Consider the following 23,543-nt stretch of genomic DNA (forward strand, 5'->3'; position numbering starts at 1 on the left):
TGGAGCTCTAAGTATAAGCCCTTATTTATTAGGCACTCTTGCAATACTACATAATAATAGCTCATCCCGCAAGCTGCTTTATGCTGCCAGTATTGATCACGATGAATATGATAAACATGATGAACATATCATAAATAATAATATGATAAACATCTATATAATATTATAGGGGTAGTTTCGGCCCCACCTTGTCTTCTTTGGTTTTGATACCATCATAGTGATGTGATATAAATTAGGTACCAAATCCTTGGATCCTACGATGCGCGGGGAACCAAATATAATAGTAATTCATGACATCATTATTGAAGTTGAATATAAACTTATATAATTATATTTTAAGATCAAACGTTTCATATAGTAAATGCCCTTATAATTAGGTAGAGCCCAAGTGACAATGGTTACAACTCGCTCGCAGGACAAGACCCATGAGCCAAATTCTGGCGAAAAGCGGTCCCATAGCAAAACCACAACAACTACGCAAGCACAGGAGCCAGAGACAAAGCAGAAGAAAACCGGATCTCATAATAGAATCGAGGCAAAGGGGAATGAAGACGAAGAGAGTCTATCAAATTCCAAGATTCGCGAGTTGATCTCTCGGTATGGAGAGCTACCACTCAGCCAGACGGATTTATCTGATCCGGATAAACCTACTCCAGATACTGTCCTCGCGTTGATACTGAATGCAATGCTATCCTCGACGAGAATCTCTCATGCATTGGCTTCTAAGACTGTCAATCTAGTGATCAAGGCTGGATATCATAAGCTTGATGTTTTGAAGAAAAGTACTTGGGAGGAAAGAACCCAGGTCCTGACTGAAGGCGGTTATACGCACTACAGGTACGGTTGCTATTCTACTGCGCGATCAAGACAAGTAGTTACTAACTAAACACTTAGAGAAAAGACAGCAACTATGATGGGAGACCTCGCCCAACTCATCGAGGATAAGTACGGTGAGTCACATATAAGTCATATTCAGAGACGATCGTATCATAATTAACAATGCGCATCTTTAGAAGGTGATCTGAACACGATTCTCAAACTGACTTCCGGGGACCCGACAAAGATTAGGGCAGAACTCAAGAACATCAAGGGTCTAGGCGATGTCGGTATCAATATATTCTTTGATACAGCACAGCATATCTGGACCTGCCTGGCGCCTTTTGTAGACCCACGAAGCTTGAAAACGGCGGGGGCGATTGGAATTGGGGATGACGTGCATGCCTTGTGGACGAAAGTGTCCGAGGACCCGGAACAAATGTGCAGACTTGCTGCCGCACTGACGAAGGTAAGGTTGGATGGGAAAGAGAAAGAGTTCAAAGGTTAAAAGTGACTTGGACATGTGTTCAACTCTATCTAAAGTTGGTTTAGTGTCTAGTGGTTGTTTGAAATGTTAGTATAATGAATAGGGGTTGAAGGAACACTTTACGTTGCCGTTATTAATACTTATGACTGATAACGGCATATTTAATCTCAGTATATGCATAACACTGTCATAAGATGAAGGATGCATCAATAATTCACTACCTATTTTACAGACATTAATTAATGCCTAGCAGGCGGCACTACAGACGGCACTATGATACATTTTCAACCTATCCGCCAAAACCAGCTGAGACGGGCTTGTGACAGATGCCACAGATCTAAATCAAAATGCCTGAGGGATAACGACGATGAACCGTGTCAGCGCTGTAGCCGCGCTAACGCTGAATGTGTTTCTAGCCCTCCGGCAACATCACGACGTCGAACTCAGATTGCGTCTACTCAGGCTAGCGATCAAGAATTACCAATTGATGCCGAACCATCTCAGATGGATATCGACGTGTCTGATTTAAACGCCGTGGTTAATAAGCAGCATCTCGCTATAAACCCTTTAACCCTGCCAAATTATACCCCTGAATCGTCGTCGTCGGCAGCCATGAGGTGGGATCCCGGCCGACTAGACTTGAGAGAGGGGTCATCGACCACCGAGGAGTCTAATCCGGATCTTATATCTTTACTCGAAAGGTTATCGAACCTCAATATTCGCTTAATGCGCCACTTGAACGCGGTCCCGGAAGTCAATACTATTAGCAATACTATTAGTGCCCCGTCGCAACCAGGGGCCAAACAATTTGATATAGAGGAGACTTTCCACATAACGCAATTATTTATAGACATTATAAATCATATCTGTTCGAGATTACCACCCCCTCAGAATATCACTACCGAGAATACGATCGGAAACAAGCTCCCCCCATTTTCTTTAGACGCTTCCTCGGAACTACTCATGTACTCGTGCTATCTCCGCTTGATCGAGACTTACGACAGGATACTCCGACTCATACAAGCCTCTATCGAGCATAAACCGCCTAACAACGCCGTCCAGTACCCTTTTAGAATGCCAGACTTCACCGTAGGCTCGTTCTCCTTGTCCTCAAAGCCAGAGACGCAGTCGATTTTTCTTATCAACTCTATGGATGCAATGATGGCGCGGGCGAAGGTACTAGTTGCAGAGGCGACTTTCCCTAAGCAGACGCCTGGGTACAGAGGTGACTTCCAGTCATTCGGTGGTACGTCCTTGGTTATTGTGCCGGATTTAGCACGGAACGCGATTCGAACCAGGGAAAATGCGTTGTTCGGTTTATTTGAAGATCTTAGGAAATCTATTGTGCAACCTAACTTATGATATAATAATATCAGGATAATTGTCAATCAGGCACTTCATTCCGATATTCAACCACAACTTAACAGCGACGGCATCTCCTTAAAATATATACACCCCCACCGAATACATTATCAATATCCCCATACCGATAGGAGCACCACCCATCATCTTAGTTTATGCACTGATAGGTAAAATCAGTCCCTTGCGTTTGGGTAGCGCTTTAGTGAAAACATTATTATACCTCAGCGTCCGAATACTTGTAGCAAAATAGTCTGAAACAGAAACAAACAAGTCCTCTTAGAGTAGGTAGTCGTCTACTAGTATGGAATGATATTCCAATAGTTTTAGAATGCGTATATTTTGCTACCCGTAATATATCGACATGGTTCGAACTCATTGTGGAAGGGATTGTCATCCTTAGATTGTACTTATCTATCTTAAGGTAAGTATTTTTTATAGCGGTTGAACCGGAATATTATTTAAACTTACACAATAGTAATGTTCTCAACTGAACTACGGCTCATGAAATAGTCATACTCATCCTTACATTCCTCTTCATACTTCTCGTTTTCGGGGAAAGCATATCCCACACGCCGATATTGAACTTCTGAGCCAGCTGGAACAAAAACTTCCACTAGAACGAGATAGTGCAAAAACCACCCCCATTTAGGACGAAGATGCATTAAAGTCAGTTTATCTCCCTCTGGCAAGTCGATATTTAGTCTGTCTGGGTAAAACTCGAGACAAATGGACCGTCCAGTATCGTCGAATACAGAGTATCTATCATGGCCTTGATTACCACCAGAAGTGACTACAAGTATATTAGCTCTTAACGTAATAGAGCCTTCCAAGATGCCTGTCATATTGTGCGGACCCCGCGCTCGAACGCAGACATCAAGTAGTTCAGGCAGGCGCACATCAAATGGTCCAGGCAAAGGGACATCAACTAGTTCAGGTAATTCAACGTCATAGTGAACTTCAAAATTTAAATCTCCTTCCGTTGAAGCCCAGGACCATGATGGCGCTCGATAGTCCAGGGATTTAAGTTCTCGCGGCATGAGAACCCGCCAGTTCAGCATCTCAACTAGTCTTGACTTCCACAGGCCAGCGATATATTCGTCGCCCGTGAAATCCTGGAATAACTGGGCAATGCCTGCTATCGCAGCCAATTTATCCGACGGGTTTGTCAACGTACATCGAGAATATTCATTAACATACCGGATCCAGAGTTCACTTAGGTCATCGCTCATCTTCCGTGAGTTAGAGGTATCTGCCTGATGTAACAGGTCTATCAAGTCTCTCCTGGATGGTTCCTCTAAAGGAAGACCATTCGGGAGAAGCTCGCATTTCCGTCTAGTCAGACACTCCCAAAAGATCTGATTCTTTCCAAAATATAGGACACGGGAGGCAAGTATACATTCTTGGAGGACCCAACCTCGCTTATGAAGCGGTGCTTCAGGAATAGTCTCGTCCCAGAATTCCTCATAAATATAAGACGGTTCTTCTTTGCCGGAGTATAGTGAACAGGGCACTATTCTCACGTTCAGTTTGTCTATATCCCGTGAGCGGAAAAGCCCTTCGTTGGGCGAGTTTGATACTGATGCCGCAACATTACATATAGAATTGGCGTATACAAATCTCATAGTCGGTGCTTCTATCTCCCAGTCTCCCCTGGAGTCTTGGATAATGCAAAGTGCGTCGATCCAGATATATCGAATAGAGAATCTTCGTGCGACGACGATAAAATCTCTAAATGTTTGGGGAAAATCTTTAATTGGTTTACCATGACGGAATTCGTCGATATTAGAAGCCAAGAGGATCGGCTTGGGGTTTGGTGCCCATCGATAGCTTAGTGTCATATACGGAGCTGACTGCGGAGAGATCCCGTCTTCGGAGACAACCAGAAGCCTCCAATGAGAACTTTCCTTATGACCGATATCGACGAGACGAGTTGGGTACCACCCGGCCTTTGCAAATATTTTCGAATTACAGTTTGTGTGGGTGGAACAACAACCCTGGAACCAATTGTATGCTGCTGTCAATGAGCTAGTTGATGAAGTACTTGGCTCAATCCTAGGCACACCATCAGCTGGAATGATATGAAAGGACAGGATATCGAATGAATCTGATGTAGGATAAGTATAATAAACAAAAAGCGAGGTTCCCTTTGGTTCGATAGAGGAATAATCGAACTCTAGTTTAATGCAAGCCTCGGGTAGAGTTTGGAACCAGGTCTTTGCCTGTTGTTCGGTTTTGTTCCATATAATGGAGCAGATAGCGCAGCCTTGTTTGACGGCTGATTGGAACGCTTCAGGCTTCAGTTCAACTGTTGCATACCCCTCGTCCCGTATTTCGTTTTCGGGACATAAGACACTGCGACATGCGGGACAGAGTTCTGTTATATAAGACATGATGGTTGATGTTGATATGAATCCTTTACCATGGGATGAGGCTGAGATTTAGACTTGTGTCCTACCATGAGGTGTGTTAGGTCTAGGTACCTAGGAACCTACCTAAATGTTGGGGGAATACTGCCCAGGAAAGCGGTGTGAAATGCAGCCAACCAGACTACACATATCCTTGGGGTTTTAACTGACCTCACGATGTATAAGTTCTAAGGTTCTTACGAGCGAATTTGCACACGTGAGTCCCTTAGGTATGCCTAAGGTTTATTTCCTATTTGGGACACATGCCTTGCTACCTTACAGATAATTTTCCTGCCTTATAAAAAGCAGTAAAAGGTGAAATGAATCGGTCTGCATATGTTTAAGGCTTCTTTATTACTCGGGTCTCGAAGCTACTGGAAGTATTGTCCAGCCGTATAATAGCAGTAAATTCGGTCTATCGTAAGGGTGCTTTCCAGTTTAATAAGGGATAGGTCGCCAATATGTAATAAAAATAAAAATAGCATAGAAACATAGTGCGGTGTAAACCTTAGGCTTTTGTGTTGCCCCGGGGGGTAACCTCTAGTGTACATTAAAGATTCGGCAAGAACAAGCAGATGTGGATCACGGCCGGCGCACCGGGGGGCCCACAGTCGGCGAATTGCCTTATTAGGAAGTCCCCGGCAGGCCTCAAAACGGCTGTATTAGTAACCTTCATAGCATCTTTGAGAACTTATTTCCCCTGTTGCGGGGAGAATACAACAAATATTACCATGGGGAAGTTAGAATTCTTAGAAATCTTCTTATGGGGGTTCAAAGACTACCCCTAGCTAATTTTGATAATATCATATAAAGTCTGCTTCGGATCTTAGCGGATCTCCTATCTCTACTAATCCTATCTGCAAACTTTTATATAGAGAACTCTGTATACACCGAGTGTTATTGAAGATATGGGAAGCGAAAGTCTAAGAGGAGAGCCCTTGCAGGACCAACCGGACTCTTTACCTGGAGACCACCTTCCGGTCAACCATGACAATGACGGTCCACCGGCTACTCTACCGAGAGACTGGCGTTTCTGGGCAGTGTTCTCAGCTATCTGCTTCACAACTCTACTAGCAGCCGTCGAGTCCACCGTAGTCTCAACAGCTCTCCCGTTTATCGCCCGTGAACTCAACGCCGGAGACCTATACGTTTGGTTTGTCAATGCGTATTTCCTGACAAGGTAAATCGTCCCCTATTCGTATCCTCGAGAATGATGAAGTCTTTAGTCTTTTGCTAACTCAGACTTTCATTATTCTATAGTACCGCATTTCTACCCCTTATCGGCCAGATGTGCGATCTCTTCGGCCGCCGGTGGATGATGATAGCAGTCGTTAGCCTCTTCGCCCTCGGTAGCGGGATCGCTGGCGGAGCAAATACTGCTACTATGATGATCGCTGGGCGTGCGGTTCAGGGAATAGGGGGCGGCGGTGTTAATCTCCTCATCGAATTGGTTGTGTCTGACCTTATTCCCCTGCGTCAGCGTGGTGCGTATATGGGTATCGTGTTTGGCGTCTTCTCTCTAGGAACCGCCGTTGGACCTTTGGTGGGTGGTGCTATTGTTGATGGCACTACTTGGCGATGGGTAAGTGTTTATTTTGAGTCTCTTTGGTAGTCTGACTAGCATTGCTAACTGTCCTTTTATATTCAGGTTTTTTATATTAACCTCCCAGTGTCCGGAGCGGCCCTAATATTGCACCTACTTTTCCTCCGAGTGAATTATGATAAAGAGACATCTATCGTCGAGAGGCTCAAGAAAATTGACTACATGGGAAATGCTATTCTCATTGGGAGCGTCGTCTCTGTTCTTATCGCCCTTTCGTGGGGAGGAACACGCTACGAATGGAAATCATATCAAATCCTCGTACCTCTTTTCCTAGGTGTCTTCGGCTTAGTTCTTTTCCACATATATGAAGGGGCGCCGTGGGTTAGGGATTATCCAACACTACCGGAACGAGTCTTCAAACGTCGCACACCAGCTGCGGCTTTGATAATCGCCTTCATTAACTTCATCTGTTTGTTTTGGGTCTTGTATTTTTTACCCATCTACTTCCAAGCAGTCCTCGGGATGTCGCCAACTATATCTGGCCTTGCGCTACTGCCTACCGCTCTTCTGTCGGTAGTCACTGGGGCTATCGCTGGTGTTGTCCTGACGAAAACCGGGAGATACCGGCCGCTGCACATCATCGCCTTTGCGCTGATAGCCTTAGGCTTTGGCCTCTTCTCACGGTTCAATCGAAACACTTCTACCGCCGAATGGGTCATTATTCAGATCATTGCGGCTTTCGGCCTTGGTATTATGATGTCCACCAACCTTCCGGCTGTGCAAGCTGATCTTCCAGAGTCCGATACAGCTGCCGCTACTGCCGCATTTGCGTTCGTGCGTGCCTATGGTTCAATATGGGGTGTTTCGATTCCTGCAGCTATCTTCAATGCGAAGTTCGCAACCGAATCTTGGCGCATCGACGACTCGCAGATAGAGGTCCGGCTATCTGGTGGGAATGCATACGAGTATGCTAATGCTGACTTCATACGAAGCTTCCCAGAACCTCAGAGAGGCCGTGTTATTGACGTTTACACGCGTAGCTTGCAGTTGATATGGCAGGTCTCTCTGGCTTTCGCGCTACTGGGATTCCTGCTCTGTTTCCTTGAGAAGGAGATAATGTTACGGACACAGCTAGAAACAGAATTCGGCTTGGAGGAAAAGAAAAAGGGCGACGGCTTAGAAGGTAGTTCTGATACTACCGACGTGAATCGGCCTGCGCAAGAATAGCGACTCGTCATAGATGGCTGCTAACTCCGAAATTGAAGCGAGAAACCGGCGCTGAAATATCTCCTAAATTGTTTACTTAAGTCGAGAAAGATTTATGATGTATAGTAGAGTTAGTTGGGTTTAATTATGATGGGGATACTATACCTGGTGAGTAAATGGTATAAAGCAGGAGTCTGAAACCCCGCGGAGATACTCCGTAGAGATCGATATATGATATAAGTTACCTACCTACGCTACAACTTACTCCACCTCCCCGAGCTTTCCATGTTTAACGAGAGCGAGAACGAGAGAGTTAATGGTATTTCGTCTGTCTTGCTGCTCAGCCACGCCATCAATCATACTGGTCATAATTCAAGCCTACCTGCTTAAGAGGGCCGCCAATTCATTCTTGATTACAAATCAGCTTCTATTCCGTATTCATTTCGCCTATGTTTGAATAAGAAGTCCAGTCAATTCATAGGTAGGTAGCTTACTGTCCTCGGTTTAGATACTTAGTACATGTAAAAGGGGTCAGCGCCTGGGCTTCATCCAATACAACATACAAGGGGCAAGGGGTTTACATAGCCACAACTCATAAATATACCATAGCTCCAATAACAACCCTCATGCGGAATAGGACTGCTATACGGCACAGCGTAGCTGTTGGTCACCTATCCACAACATACGTCAGCTGAAGCCGGAGTTGGGGAGTTGGTGAGCTGAAAATGGAGTTGCAAATTGATATATGAAGCTCGTCACATCCGCTCATATTAACTGCTGTGTGAGTTCATTATCACCTTTCAATTAGTCGTAAGAATTAGTCGTAGGTTTCACTAACAGCGCTATGGCAGCTTCGTTGAGACTTTTTGCTCTGACGTCCGTCTTCGCCTACAGCGATGCCTTCTCGGGGCAGCTAAGGACAACCGGCAGACAACACCCGGCAGCAGCTTGTAAGGCCGCCCCCGGTTCTCCTGAGTGGCCCTCCACCGAAACCTGGGTCCAGTTCAATCAATCTACTGGAGGAAAGCTTCTCCAAGCGACTCCTCCAGGAGCCGTCTGCCATCCTGGACAGCTTACTTACAACGCCGAACAGTGCACAATCATCGCTCAAGAATGGCTCACCTACGACTTCTCCCAAAATGATCCGATCTCAAGCATGTGGAACCAGTACAACAATGACACCTGCCTTCCCGACCCAAATGCTCCGTGCAGCCCTGACGGATATCCTGCATACGTTGTAAACGCGACAACCGCTCAGGATGTCAAGTCGAGTATAGATTTTGGTAAGTTTCTTGCAAACCTATCAACCTAGTAAGCCGCAGTGACGAACTTTACCGTCTAATATCTCATTACAGCACGTAAATATAACATTAGAATAATAGTGAAGAGCACCGGCCATGATTACCAGGGCAGATCACAAGCCCCAGGAGCCCTCTCGATATGGACGCACCATATGCAAACCCTGGAAACACACACGTCATTCCAGCCACAAGGGTGCGACTTCACTCTCAACAGCACGGCTGCAACGGTAGGACCCGGATCTCAGCTTGCAAACCTTTACGAGGAGCTCGGCAAGATAGGTCAGATCATAGTTGGTGGTAACGCCAAATCTGTCAGTGTTGGTGGATATCTGACTGGTGGTGGACATTCTATCCTCGCTCCTCGATATGGACTTGGTGCGGACCAAATCCTGGAAATGGAAGTCGTGACGTCCGCGGGAGATATCGTTGTGGCGAACGAGTGCCAGAATCAGGACTTATTTTGGGCCATGCGAGGCGTAGGTCTATCCTTGCCAATGTCATCAAACATAGGTACTAACTTATATTGCTTAATCTAGGGAGGTGGCTCAACCTTCGGAGTTATAACTTCGGTTACACTGACCACATATCCCTCGCCAAAAGTTGTGGCAGCCACAGTAAGCATCTTGAGTCCTGAGGTAGATGCGCCGTACTTTGCGGAGATGGCGGGGTATTTGCTCTCTCAATACCCTTACCTAGACTCCAAGGGTATATCAGGGTACAGCATTGTTTCGGGCAACTTCTCGTACCCCGGCGTCCCAACAACTGGGGCCGGTATGGGCGGCTTCTTCCTCTTACTAGATACGCAGGATGTAAGCGACATGCTTGATGTATGGAACCCGATTATAGAGCATGTGAACAAGACCTGGCCAGAAGTAACCCCGGCAGTAATACCCCAGACATATGCCCAGCTACAGGACTGGTTTAATACCCATTACGATCAGGGCAGCGCGGGTACCGATCAATGGCTCGGCTCTCACCTCTTAGACGCTGAAGCTTTGACGAAGAACGCAACCGCCGTAGGCGAGGCCTTTAAGGTCTTCGACGGAGAGGTTTTCCTCGTAGCCGGCCAGGGAACTAAGAATGCCAAGCCGAGAGGAGGCAGCGACTCTGTGAATCCGTCGTGGAGGAAGACTATCGTCCATGCTGGCAAGCTTAATCTCACCCCTATCCTTCTTAGCCAAGACTAACATTCTATATCACCTCAAGTAACCGGTTTAAGTTTCCAACCATTAAATCAGACCGCCAAGGAGGAAGCCCTTGTTGAAATTAATGCTAGAGTGGAACCACTTAGAAAACTAGCATCTGAAATGGGATCTTATTTGAACGAGGTACTTCACTTACCTCCTTACGAATAATATAGTGGCTAATAAAAGATATAGAATAACCCCGGAGAACCAAACTGGCGGCAAAGTTTTTGGGGAGATAACTACGACCGTCTACTCCAGATCAAGCGCGCCGTAGACCCAGATGATGTCTTCTGGTGCCACCCTTGCGTAGGCAACGATCGCTGGAAGGAAGTTGGATATCGACTATGCCGTGTCGATTAACTGAGGAAATTAGATTCATTAGCTTCTTAAATAATATACATAGGTGCCCAGCTCAGTTTATCACTAATATTAATATACGTAGGTAGGTACCTACCTAAAGTACCTTAGGTATGGTATATACTACAATAAAAAGTATAAAAAATTTTGGTCATCCCACCGCCCTGATGATGGGAGGATGTTCTTCAGATTCCCAAATTGTATTCACACATGGAAGCGATAAGGGCCGTACCTTATACCCTTCAAGTTCTCGCAGATAAAGTGTCGAAAAGTGTGAATACAACCTGAAAACCATCAGGAACTTTTGCCATCATGGGGATTCGAACCCCTCTTCTTTTCAAGCATGTATGGTGGTCCATACGTACTGACTGTTGGTCCTGACCATTGAGCCAACTCCTCTTTGATATCTGTAGCACTGATTTTTTGACTTATGTACCTATGCAGCTTTTTCGCGAACATTTACTAAACTGTGATCTTATTTACTATATATATATATCACAAGTGGCACCCCCCCCCCCCCCAAATTCCCCTATCCCCCCTTTTTTTCTTTTTCTTCACGACCTCTTCGGCGGTAATTTCTCCAACACCACCTGGTCCCCCGTGATCTCAAAATCCCACGCTGCGCGATCGTCGATATCAAGCACTAGCTTATACTTCGCCGGCCAGAGCGTCAAACTGCCATCCTTATCGCTACGCGATATAGCGCCAAGCTTAAGGTCTAGCGCTCCTGTCCCCGTCTCGCCGGGCTTGATGTCGTGGATCCGGGTGAAGCCCACCAGGCTCTTGAGCGGGTATGGCTCGGGACCGTACTCGCCCTTTAGGAACGCGAGGGCGACGTAGTCGGACGTGATGTTTCCTGTGTTAGCTACTGACACGGGGATCGAGAGGAATGGTGCTAGGTCGGGGTAGTTGCCTGAGGCGACGGGGCCGGTCTCTATGAATGAGATGTTGGATGTAAGGTCTGCGGTCGAGAATGTGGTGGGAAGGTCGGTGGGTAGAGATACGTTGAAGCTGGTATAGTGAAGCCCGTGGCCGAAGGGGAATACGGGCTCTTTGGTGTACCATTTGTAAGTCCGTCTATGATATTTGTTAATTAAAATCTCTCACTGAACATCATGGATAGATGATTGGATTAAGGGGCCACTTACCCGGGGTTTCCAGTACCGGACTGCAAGTTCATATCTGTCATTGGAACCTGGTTTACATAGTCTCCCGGGTACTGCGTCACCGGAAGCCTTCCCGCAGGCGCTTTCTCACCAGTCAAAATACTAACCACCGCCGCGCCGCCGTCTTGTCCGGGGTATCCAGCCCACAAGAGCGAGTCCACGCCTGTCTGTGCTTTTACCTCTGAACTATCGAGCATAGTTCCCATCTGCACGACTACAAACGGCTTGTCGATATTGGCTGCTACCAACTGTTTGATCAGATTTATTTGCTGTCCTGGCCACGTAATCTGTTCGCGATCACGGTCTTCAGCCTCGATGCTAGTATCGATGCCGCCTACGAATACAACCGCATCTGCTGCCTTGGCTGCATTCAGCGCTGCGGAGAACCCAGATGTAGAGGTTCCTGTGATGGCACATCCCTGCGCGTTAGAGGTATCATATCCCGCGGCCTTAAACGCCGAAACTACCGTCGAGATGCTCTGCGCAATGCCGTAGTAGTTCCCTTGCATTTGCGTCGTTGCGGTTCCGAGGGGTCCAACGACAGCCACGCGCTTTATGGACTGAGCTAGGGGCAGTACGCTACCATTATTTTTCAACAGCACAATACCCTCCTGCGCGGCCAGCAAGGCAAGTGCCTTAGCCTCCGGCTTTGCTACCGAGTCCCATGCGAGTTGTCGATACGGCTGCTGCGCCGGCGGGTCGAACCAGCCCAGTCGAACCATAGACGCGTAACGCCGGATCAACGAGCGGTCGAGAACAGTGTCGTTGAAGAGTCGAGAGTTATAAGCTGAGGGCAAGTTCTGAGGCCAAAATTGGCCGCAGTCGAGATCCGTGCCGGCATTCAAACTCGCTGCGGCGGCACCTGCAGCTGAGGAGCCGTAGCGGTGATCCGTCCAGACGTTTTGTAGGGCATCACAATCGGCTGTGACCCAGCGGTCCTCGCTAGTAAACCCGTATAAGCCGCGCAATACATCTTCTAGTAGCCAGGGGTCGGCACAGGTCGGTATACCGTTTACAGCATTATAACTGCACATGGCCGACTGGGCGTTCGCATCACGTACGCACGCACGGAATGGAGCAAGGTAGTAGTCCTGTAAGTCCTGGTTAGTGATCTTAGCGTCGAAAGCGTATCGCCGGTTCCCCTTCCAGTTCTCCATGTCGTAACCAGCGTAGTGTTTACATGTAGCTGCGAGCTTATAAAAGGGGTTCCCGTGTAGGCCTCCTTGGAGCCCTGGTATGAGTTGCATCACGTATTGACTCATATGGTATGGATCTTCAGAAGGCACTTCCTGTCCTCGGCCCCAACGGGGGTCGCGGAACGGGTTAATATTAGGAGTCCAGAAGTTCAGACCGCACCGACCGGCGTTGCTGAACGCGCGGGCCTCGGTGCTCGTGGTTTCGGCCACGGATCGTATCAATGGCATATCGAAAGCTGCGCCCATGGTTATAGGCTGAGGGAACGATGTCGCGTAACTGAAATTGCCCGAGTTGGCGAACTGTACTCCGCGAGAGCGGGCAACACCGTGAAGTGCCTCGTTCCACCATTCGTAGGAGGGTACACCAAGACGCGAAACTCCTGGCGAGTTGTCCCAGGAATTAGATATCTTCTCGTCATGACTGAACTGGGCCACAAGCTATATAGAGACATCAGTTATGGTCTGTTTGGTTATTCCGATAATATTGGTGTTCTTACAGCAGCCGCTCTCGACCATGGGTCAAGAGTAGTATTGCATACTTGGTTAGAAGCAAGCTTCACGGATATTAGCGATTCACGATGGCTGGCCATGATGGGAATTTCCATCTAGTTAGGAGTTTCTCCGTCTACTTACAGGACCAGATTGGCAGTTAGGAAAGTCCCTAGCAACTACACTTTTCACGGTCAAGAGCGCGATAACGCTCGTCGCCACCCTAAAAGCCATTATTGCTCAAAAACAAATTGTTTCCGTAACCATTTAAGCCCTGACTACCTCCAATTCAGGGTCGTCCCCACGTGGCTATATATGGTCTACCGGTATAACGGTCTAGATTCTCTAGACCGTCGCGGTTAAGATGGGAAATAAGCAATGCGACCCCAATATGCGGACGAGATGAATATTGCGGGGAGAAGCTATTTCTGTCATCGAAGACATTGGGGTAAATGGGAGAAACAGCGAATCTTATGTGTATGATTTTAGCCTGAAGAGTCACTTGGGTCTGATATGGAGGTATATGCAGTTGCACTACCGAGGTAGAAAGCTGCGTTTGAAACTATTATAATCGAATACTAAGACTATGCCTATAACTAGTCTTCAAAAAGCGATGCTACAAAATATACGACTTCACCGAAGCGCTATAATATATACTATATAGTAAGGAGTGGAGCTCTTAATAATTCTCATACACTCTTTTTACTCAAGATGAGCTACGATCGGGCTATCTCTTATAAGATAAACTTGACCGAACATTTCTATAAACATTTAAACAGTAACTAGAAAGTCTTGGCAATAAGTTCCACAGCAGCGCTTGACGTCATCTATCAGAGCTCACATCTCTACTCCCCATTCAGCAGGCTATACTGAGTATAGCCATATATACTTGTAGTTGCTCTCTAAGAGCTAGGTTTGACAGAAATTGTTTCTAATGTTACGTCTCACATATATGGAAAAGCTATAGTGTTGGATAACTAGAGGTGCTTATAGCTGTCAAAGCAGAACCGGAGTTGTATCCGGTTTGCTCGATGGCGCCGCCACCGCAGGTACAAACGGACAAGATCAACACATGAGGTCAGATATGGGGTTGTTTGGTCTTATATGACGTTCAAATCATCATAGACTAAAAATATAGCTCTAATCCAGCCTTCTAAGGAACCCCCGAAAGCATCCCTCTATGACAATTGCCAAAGATATATATATATTAAACCTTGTGGTTAGTTACATGGAAAGCTTTCCCCCGCTTACACAACAACCACTTATACGAACTAATCTCGAAATCATGTCTCGATCCGTAACTACCAACATCTTTAGACTACCCAATATTAGCTCACGCATCGCGGCGAGCTCTAGACCAGCTGTCCCAAAGATACTCATCATGACCAATAATAACAGAGCTCTCAACTCGCAGTCCATCTCCGAAATCACAGCCAGGGAGAAGGAACTCACGGGTCAAGACCGACCTGTGGCCGGCGGTCCAACGGCTCAAGCGCAAAAACACGCCAACCAGCCCGTCTCCTCCGACGTGGTATCCGACGTCACGCAGGGAGAGAAAAGAGTAACAGGCCGTGGCGTTCCCGTATCAGGCGGTCCCGCAGCCCACGCTCAAAGCATTGCCTCCTCCGTAAGTTCTCGCCCGGACCTCAAACCGTATATATAAGTATCACCCCGCCCATAACTAACTTCCCCTATTATATATAGACGGCCAATCCCGCCCCGCAACACACCGGAAAACTGGACTCGCACACCATATCCGCAATCCACAGCGCGGAGAAGAAACTGACGGGCCAAGACCAGCCCGTAAAGGGGGGTCCCACGGCGCAGGCCCAGAGTCACGCTAATGAGCCTATAAACAGTCAGAATCTCCACGATATCACTGAGGGAGAAAAGCAGGTTACAGGGGGCCAGAGAGTCAAGGGAGGCCCGACTGCTACGGCGCAGAGCGAACTGGTTAAGAGTCGATCTTAAGCTTGAAGATGTGTAGGATATGGCAGCCTAGCAGGATGTAGGATAGGACGTGTACGGAATGGTACGTGGCCGGAATTTACGGATTCTGAATGTTTACCTGACAACTGGCTTGGAAAAGGGAGGTCGAAAAGCACGCGTTATGAACTTATGATCTGTATCACTAGCTTGACATCACGTCTTTGAAACAATATACATCTTGGTCTTCTTTAAGCTATGGACTGTTGAGGTAACATCTCTACCCTCTCCCCGAGGGATTACCCATGAGGACGTGAAAACGCCTTCATACGACCATACAAATGTCCACTTTCAAGCAATTCGCATAACCAAGCTCGCCCAAAAACAGTATCTAGAACTAATTTGCTTCTATTACAATCGTATGGCTGCTCTAACGGGAATTCTTGACGTAAGTAAGTAGCCATTTCCCCATTCATACTAAGCGATGGTTTGTATGGTGTTTTTATACACTCCTCGTATCGATACGTCTGTTCTTTATAGCCGTATCGTATAATGCTGTGAGCTCCTTCTCCTTATGCCTAAGATGCTCGAAAAAGCCGTAGTACACAAGTGCTGTGCTTCAAGTTAATTCCCTGTCCCCCTTTCACAACCAACTCAATATTACCCAACCGATAACTGTTGTACACGTCTATTATGAGAACACACCACCATCTTCGCCGCTCGCTATGCGCTTGCGCCGGTTACTAAGGAAGAGATCAACTATCTTCTTGCTTCCTATCGACTCTGATTTCGCGTCGGCCCCTGGGCCAATGATACCAGACCCTTGAACACCGTACGAGTCAACATTAGCCTCGACGGCATCTTTTGGGCTGACATTTTCCGTTTTGTTTAATGCCATTGTGCCAAATATGCGCTTCGAATTAGTTGATCCACTATACTTTCCTGAACTTTTATCAACTATTAACCCAAGTCCTGGGCTCGTCGTAGGCGTAGCATGGACCTTATATCCTGGCTGCCTTCTTACCAATTTCCTAGTTGAAGTTGGAGTAGAATTACCCGCAAGGGTATTGAGAGAGGGCGTGTGTCTGAGAGACTTCCGGTGATTGGAATCGAACACACCTTTCTTTACAGACGCATTTGCTTCATGGGTACCCGATTTCATACTTGCTAACGATGGCGTGGTACGTAATACACTTTTAGAAAGGATCGTAGATCGTTCCGGAACCTCATTTTCTTTTCCGCAGTCATAAACTGGGGATGGATCCTTCGGAGCATGTCGTGGGGTTTGGGGGGATGCTCTCGCACTGTTCTCGATTTCTGCCAGCGCGCTGTCCGGGCGTGTAGGCTTATATACTTCTAATGGAACATGTTCATCCTCATCATTTATCTGGGCTTCTTCGCGAATATGGCCTGATGGATGAGTCGATGGTACGGCGTATTCCATGACATTTGTGTCCGTACGACCAGGCGTGCCCTCGAGTTTCGAAACGTTAGCAGAAAGCCACGTTTTCCATTCCACAGAACTTGCCGAAGATGTGACCCTTTGTTTAGGCGGTGGCGGGGGCGGAGGAGGCCGGTAGACAGGAGGACTGACAAATATTGTGGCATCTCCATGCGTAGTTGGATGCCTTAGCGAATTATCTAATATATTTTGAGATACGTTGTTGTTCGGCGGCCCAGTCAATGGCTCGTCTGTTGTACAAGAGTACACACTTTCCGCGTAATACATTTTCTTATCCACTTCAGACTCGCATGTGCTCGGGCATCTGATGGGTAGGTTCGTCAGTGAACGCATCCAAGGATTAAACTCTGGGGACCTGGTTTGTGTATTCTGTGGTTCGGCTTTCATCGAGTCTTGGAGTGCACGCCTGTATGGACTTCGAGTGCGGAATAGATGACACGTAGGACTGGCAAAGAAGGCCGAGCTACGAGTCGACAACGTTCTCGCCTGAGGTGAGAGTTTATCGGCATGTGGTACTGAGGGTGACCCGCTGGTTTCATTTCTCTTAATTGTCGATGTAAAGGATGAAAGCTCCTGTCTCTTCGTGTTCAATTTACCAGTAGAATGGGGAGGGGATTCTTCCAGCTTCGCGTCAAGCCTTAAACCACTTGAAATCGAGTTCGATCCAGTTGCTCTAGCTGAAGATAGGTCTGAGAACTCGTCGGAAATGACGTGGCGAATGGTTGCTCGCGAGATAGACAATGGTTTGTCATGATCCCGAGAACTACCTCTCGGAGGTATAGTATCCGTATCAACAAAACCGTCGACACTTTCTTGCCTTTGAGTCCCACTTCCTCGTGAATGCTTATTTGTATCATTAAGCCTTTTCATAAGCGCGGAGTAGATTCTTTGACTGTCAATGCTTATTGGCTGTGGTGGTATTGGTGGTTGACTAGAACGAACGCTAGTATCTGGACTGATGCCGTAGATACTGGCATTAGGTCTTGCTGATGATGAAGAGACATGCATCCCATTTTCTTTTATAACTGATAGACGCTGTCGGTCCCATTCATTTTTCTGGCTGCTTAACGTGTTAAGTGTGTTGGCGTCTGAATTCGACCAACTTGTCACGCGAGATCTTTCATCCGAGGCTCTTCTTTCGCTTCTTAGGCTCTCGACGCTGCCTTGCCGTGAACGAAGTTGCTGGTATGACGGGACGGCATGTAATGACGGAACTCCTGAAGGGACGCGTGATATCGCCGCTTCGTCACTTGGCGGCTCGAACTGAAACTCATCATATCCTGTATAACCCAGAGAATTAGGGCTCATGATATGAGATTTTGAAGCCTCAATTTGTTGAGGGGGAAACTCGGCTCCGTCGGTATCTCCTTTACCCAAATTAAAGAAGCTTTTCAATTTGTGCTTAAAGCTGTTCGAGACCTTCCGGGCGCGGTTCCTTAGACTGCCTTCTTTGGGAATTTTCCCATCTATTGGTAGGGTATCGTTACTCCCATCTCTCATACTCTTTCTGAGAAACTTGTCAGCGTTGATAGACTTTGAACGAGAGAATACTGATGGTTGCGACTTCGTGGCAACATCCGTATTGGTCCGAGTTTTAACGCTTTCGTTACTAGATAGCCCCATAGGAACGCTTCCACGGCGCTTGGAGAATAACATCGACTGATCATAGCGACCACTTAAGAAAGACATAGATTTGGGTGCTTTGAGTTTTGTCGTAGGCATGCTTTCACCAACACCCCTATTTAAGGATCCTATAGACATCGTTGGGAGCTGATTTATTGTTATGGAGGATGGGCTTTGATCGTCGCCTCGTGAAGCAATGCTGGCTTCAGAGCAGGTGAACATCGACCTGGATTTTCGGATTTTTCGATAGGATGAAGGGACGGAAGCAATGTCGTCTTCGGGCGTATAATACTCCTCGCCTGTAAGGAGTGCATTAATGTAGTCACCTGCTGCGCCTTTGGCTGCAGAGACCATCCCCGCCGCGGAGGCACTGCTTGCCAGTCGAGGCTCAATATTGTTTCCATTAGTCTTACCTTGGGATGTACTGGTTATGAAGGCTGGCGTCATACTTCCGACTACGGTATTACTTCGTGTACCGCGTGTAGTATCCTCTCGTACGAAACGAACACTTTGTTGGCGCTTGATGGGAGAGTTACTATTGCGTCTATCGTGTATACTGCTAGACCCAGTGGCCTTAGCCGGATCGCTGTTCCGCGGCGGTGGCCATAAAACCGTGTCCGTAGTACTCGAGCGTTCCCTAGCTCTTGCAAATGCTTGCGAAGCAGCAGCCTGAGCATCGCGCTTAGCCGTCTCAGGACGGATATGTTCTAGATGAACGCTTTTCGCAGAGGAAGCCGATTTTCGACGATCGAGGTGATAGAACTTTGTGCTATTCCGACGGTGCATTCTAGCCCTGGTAGAATAAAGTATCTGGATATAATAAGGGCAGAGGATAGAATCTAAAGACGGTAGTTAATGGCGTCCACATACGGAAACCAAAAGATCAGGCAATCCAACCGTGAAGTTGGATTAATTCGGAAACCCCTTTGAACCTTTGAAATATAAACTAACCAAAAAGTCACCCTTTTCAACGTAGAAGATCTCGTTCGGAGATGATAGTGCTGAAGTTCGATGGATGTATGTGCTAAGATGGGAATGTGAAGATAAAAATATAGAATCAGTAAAGGCCATTTCGCGTTCGACTCGATAAAGGAGGAGGGTAATAACCTCGAGGACCTCGAGGAAAGCCCACCTTCCTTACGCGATGGATGTTGCTTTAACGTAGGAGCCACACTTATACGGCGTGCAAGTGCCTTATACCTTCTACTCTTTGGTTACAATAGTTAACTATATTAAATGTGAGTAGGCGCCCGTTAGCTTATCATTACAACATATAGGTTGCTGTCAATATTTGTGTATATTAACTTACATGCATCTAGAAAGGAAAACCGAATATAAAATATGCACGAGGCCGTAGTGAGAGACCACTGTTGGATGCGTCTGGAGATAGAAATAGATATTCTACGAATGTCATTTAGAGAACCCGGTTTACTTTATCACACATTAATTTAATTAACCAAAACATGTACCGCTTCAAGAATTGTGAGAGGTAATGACAAATTTGCTATTCCGGCCATAACGAGACAAGCCTAATAAAGACGTAACCATACTACCGAGACCATTTCTGCGTGTACAAATATAAATAGGCCGAGTTGACCGAATGCCCAAAAAACACTACTCCTCAATGATCTATGCCATACTTGCCCATGCCCAATATTTAGCGCATGCAAGCTCTACTAAGGACGACATTGCTACATTACTTTATACACGGAGCTCCTCGAAAAACTCCTTAAGCTCCTCCTCAACGACCTGGTGGATCTTGTGAGAAAGCTCCTCGGCCTTTCCGGAGAAAGAAGAGACACCCTTGACGACGGTGCCGGAAACAACGTTGAAGTCGTGCTCGATAGCCTTCTCGAGATCCTCAATGCTGATGGTATTGTCAGCGGGAGTCTCGGCAGTGTAGCCACCCTCCTCAACGATCTTGCTGAAGTTAGAGTAACCACCACCGTTCCAGGCGAGCAGGTTGGGGGTGTCCTTGGGGATGTCAGAGAGAGCATCCTTGGTGGCGATGCTGACAATGTTGGACTTCAACTTCTCAGGAGTAATGTCGGCGAGGCCGTACTCGGAGTCCTTGCCAGGCTGCAAAGAGAGGAAGTAGGCAAGGAGGCCAGCGATGTGAGGCGAAGCCATGGATGTGCCAGAGATAGTGTTGATAGCAGTCTTGCTGCCAATCCAAGTCGACTGAATGCTCAGACCCGGTCCGAAGATATCGACACACTTGCCCCAGTTGGAGAAGTATGCACGGCTGTCATCGAGAGCGCTGGCACCGACAGTAACGGCCTTATCAGCAGCAGCAGGAGAGTACTTGCAAGCGTCGGCGTTGTCATTGCCGGCAGCGACGGCGAAGTGGAGACCAGCGGAAACAGCAGCATTTACGGCCTGGTCCAAGGAAGGAGATTTACCCCCACCTAGAGACATGTTGGCGGTAGATCCCTTGAAGCCCTTGCGAGAGCCCTTCTTGGCCTTAGCAACTTGCTCCAAGTGTGCTTCAGCAGCCCACTCAACACCCTTCATGACATCGGACATAGTACCAGATCCGTTAGATCGGAGAACCTTGACGGCGTGCACATTGGCCTTCTTGGCGACACCGTACTTCTTACCAGCGACAGTACCGGAACAGTGGGTACCGTGACCGTTGCCATCAACATCTTCATCGCCGCTAGGAATAGTCTTGCCCCAAGAGGCACGACCTTCAAAGTCGACGTGCTCAGTGTTGATACCGGTATCAATGACGTAAACGTCGACACCCTCACCGCCCTCGGCGGCATAGAGATACTTGTTGTATGTACCGAAGGAGAGTTGTTTACGGTGCGAGATTCGTGCCAAACCCCATGGGGCGTTCTTCTCTAGGTCCGGCTCTTCGGCACCGAGAGCATAGACAACCGAGTCTTTCTCGATGAATTCGACCTATAGTTCCTAAGTTAGCACGACTACTCCAAATGACTCATAAATTGCAATGTTAGATTGATACTTACATCAGGATGCCTTCGGACCTCTTCGATAGTTGAGTCATCGAAGTGGCCAGAGTATCCGAGGAACTCGGAGCCAATCTTCAAGGTGTGTTTCAACCCCTTGAAGCTGTCAACGGCATCACCAACTAGAGGGATTTGGCCACGCTTGCGGAGCTCTAATCGTTCTTCCTCTTTATCACCGTGGATCTTCTGAACCCACGAGTGGTGATCAGCGGCCGAAGAATCGGAAACGTGACTCTTGAACTTGATGATGTATGAGTTGGGAACCTCTTCAGAGGTAGCGGAGGACAGGATGGGAGCTGCTCCATCGTGAATAGTCTCGTAGCTGAACGAGGGCGCTGCAGCTGCAGCGCAGGCAAGAGAGAGAGCGATGAAGCCCCTCATATTGATGATTTGTTGATAGATGATGGATGTTTGCGGACCGATAACAATGCACCAGTGAATAAGTCTGCCTGCGACTTGAAGGGTAAAGAAATAAGGAAAAATCCGAGAGACCAAGCCAATGGTGCCCGGTAGGTGTAGTATTCACACAAAGATAAGATGACTTTGTGTTGATGATGGGAAGATGGGATGATTAGGTAGGAGATGAAGGAAAAGGAAGAAAAGAAGGAAGCTCTTGACGAGCGAAGGCGGGAGAGATAAAGGCGACTGCTACAAGCCAAAGCACGAGCTTACGTGACAAGGTACCGACCTTGCGACCGTGTACCGACCGTGTACCAACCTACGTTATGGCTGCCTTCCCCAGCCTGGAGCGGTGCAGGTGACGCACACAGCCGTCAAGCCAACCAGATAAGAGCGGAAATGCTAGCTCGCACTGGGGCTAGCGGCGCAGGCTGACCTTAACACCAACCCTGAATAGGTTTAGGCCCCCTTGTTGGTGGAAATCCCCGAGTCGTGGGTATATTGTATGTACCTTGAAGAATACCTATCGTACCTGAGGACAGCAATCCTTCAATCATCATCTACCGGGAGTTTGTGTTTCCCCTGCTTCGATGCTGAATTCCGACTTGCTCAAGATGCAAGTGATTTTTACTAAACACTCTTATTGGGAACACCTTAGCCCTTGGTAGCCATAGAGAAACTAGGTAACTGCCGGAATCGGAGTTAAAAAACACCTCCTAGGATGTATGGACATACAGGTAGTGTAGGTACCGTATGTACATACAATTCAGCAGTGGAGAGGGTCCATCCCAATCGGTTCCGGCTCACGCGGTTGTCGATGAGCACCTAAACAGGTATAGGCAATTTGAATCTGTTGAGTTATCGTGGCAATTGGTCAGTGATAAGGAATGACCATCTTCAATGCTGTCTCCCCTATCTTATCGGCCGAAGTAAGATACATTGGATGTATGTAGGTATCAGCATGCATACGTGGATTCCCTACCTTTATGCAGCTTTGGACCCTGAAAGTGAAGTGCTACAGATTTGCCACAGATGTAACGGCTCACGAGGACGCGATATCAGACTACCTAAATCGATCAATGTATCATATTACTTGGCTATATTATCCCATCATAACAAACAATCGATTTTAAGACGAATTCCTGGAACACTATGTAGGTTAGGTACTTTGTTTGTAACAAAATAGTTACATCCATTGCATGTACATAGCTTAACCTAGGGACTTAGCTCGTAAGATTCGCCTCAGATAACGATGGTATGACACAATCGAGCTAGGGGCAGTAAGGTACAAGCCTAATTGGCTTGGAATCTGTTTCCAGCATCCGAGCTCTACAGGCTCTTACCGACCACTCAATCCACCAGCCCTGCAGCTTCAATTTACCAGCCTGGCACCTTGGATCAGCTGCGTGTACTTGACTCAAAACGGTTTCTTGGCGAATCGACACGTGCTATCCTGCTCTACTCAACCTCTTCCCCTTTCTAGAGACTGGAGCATTCAGACTACACATCATGCTGAAGTCGGATTTATTGAAGTGCAGACCGCATTATTAGAAATTAGGATACGCCCTGATGCCACACTAGAAAGTATGCCGAACTTCTTACATGTGAAACCTTATCCACATAGTGTTACCCATCCTGACAGC

General features: G+C 47.2%; 8 protein-coding genes across 8 annotated transcripts; 4 read left to right on the forward strand and 4 right to left on the reverse strand.

Annotated features, from left to right (window-relative positions):
* The first annotated feature begins 1,559 nt into the window (after nt 1-1,559).
* On the forward strand, nt 1,560-2,807 carry F5Y00DRAFT_225045 (uncharacterized protein). Its single transcript, XM_048006113.1, has one exon. It carries the CDS (start codon nt 1,577-1,579, stop codon nt 2,663-2,665), a length of 1,089 nt encoding a protein of 362 aa, XP_047869525.1. The 5' UTR covers nt 1,560-1,576; the 3' UTR covers nt 2,666-2,807.
* A 322-nt stretch (nt 2,808-3,129) lies between these two features.
* F5Y00DRAFT_270762 (heterokaryon incompatibility protein-domain-containing protein) lies at nt 3,130-5,096 on the reverse strand (the record flags this gene model as incomplete). Its single annotated transcript, XM_048012661.1, has 1 exon — nt 3,130-5,096. The coding sequence occupies exon 1, from the start codon at nt 5,053-5,055 to the stop codon at nt 3,130-3,132; it is 1,926 nt and encodes a 641-aa protein (XP_047869526.1). The 5' UTR covers nt 5,056-5,096.
* Nucleotides 5,097-5,978: 882 nt separating this feature from the next.
* On the forward strand, nt 5,979-7,840 carry F5Y00DRAFT_257618 (MFS general substrate transporter; the record flags this gene model as incomplete). Its single annotated transcript, XM_048010590.1, has 3 exons — nt 5,979-6,250; nt 6,331-6,652; nt 6,719-7,840. 3 exons carry the CDS (start codon nt 5,979-5,981, stop codon nt 7,838-7,840), a joined length of 1,716 nt encoding a protein of 571 aa, XP_047869527.1.
* An 823-nt stretch (nt 7,841-8,663) lies between these two features.
* F5Y00DRAFT_250774 (FAD-binding domain-containing protein) lies at nt 8,664-10,667 on the forward strand (the record flags this gene model as incomplete). The annotated part of the gene is made up of 5 exons (XM_048009765.1): nt 8,664-9,102; nt 9,175-9,596; nt 9,657-10,266; nt 10,327-10,448; nt 10,500-10,667. The coding sequence occupies 5 exons, from the start codon at nt 8,664-8,666 to the stop codon at nt 10,665-10,667; spliced, it is 1,761 nt and encodes a 586-aa protein (XP_047869528.1).
* A 551-nt stretch (nt 10,668-11,218) lies between these two features.
* F5Y00DRAFT_250775 (glycoside hydrolase family 3 protein) lies at nt 11,219-13,749 on the reverse strand (the record flags this gene model as incomplete). The annotated part of the gene is made up of 4 exons (XM_048009766.1): nt 11,219-11,741; nt 11,813-13,464; nt 13,524-13,580; nt 13,660-13,749. The coding sequence occupies 4 exons, from the start codon at nt 13,747-13,749 to the stop codon at nt 11,219-11,221; spliced, it is 2,322 nt and encodes a 773-aa protein (XP_047869529.1).
* Nucleotides 13,750-14,800: 1,051 nt separating this feature from the next.
* F5Y00DRAFT_257621 (uncharacterized protein) lies at nt 14,801-15,486 on the forward strand (the record flags this gene model as incomplete). The annotated part of the gene is made up of 2 exons (XM_048010591.1): nt 14,801-15,142; nt 15,220-15,486. The coding sequence occupies 2 exons, from the start codon at nt 14,801-14,803 to the stop codon at nt 15,484-15,486; spliced, it is 609 nt and encodes a 202-aa protein (XP_047869530.1).
* Nucleotides 15,487-16,132: 646 nt separating this feature from the next.
* On the reverse strand, nt 16,133-19,312 carry F5Y00DRAFT_270765 (uncharacterized protein; the record flags this gene model as incomplete). Its single annotated transcript, XM_048012662.1, has 1 exon — nt 16,133-19,312. The coding sequence occupies one exon, from the start codon at nt 19,310-19,312 to the stop codon at nt 16,133-16,135; it is 3,180 nt and encodes a 1,059-aa protein (XP_047869531.1).
* A 595-nt stretch (nt 19,313-19,907) lies between these two features.
* On the reverse strand, nt 19,908-22,180 carry F5Y00DRAFT_225047 (serine protease 2). The gene is made up of 2 exons (XM_048006114.1): nt 21,502-22,180; nt 19,908-21,433 (listed from the first exon to the last, which is right to left on the reverse strand). The coding sequence occupies exons 1-2, from the start codon at nt 21,880-21,882 to the stop codon at nt 20,228-20,230; spliced, it is 1,587 nt and encodes a 528-aa protein (XP_047869532.1). The 5' UTR covers nt 21,883-22,180; the 3' UTR covers nt 19,908-20,227.
* Nucleotides 22,181-23,543: the final 1,363 nt, after the last annotated feature.

Source organism: Daldinia vernicosa (genome assembly GCF_022497035.1).
Source record: "Daldinia vernicosa strain CBS 139.73 unplaced genomic scaffold F5Y00scaffold_3, whole genome shotgun sequence".
Taxonomy (NCBI): Eukaryota; Fungi; Ascomycota; class Sordariomycetes; order Xylariales; family Hypoxylaceae; genus Daldinia; species Daldinia vernicosa.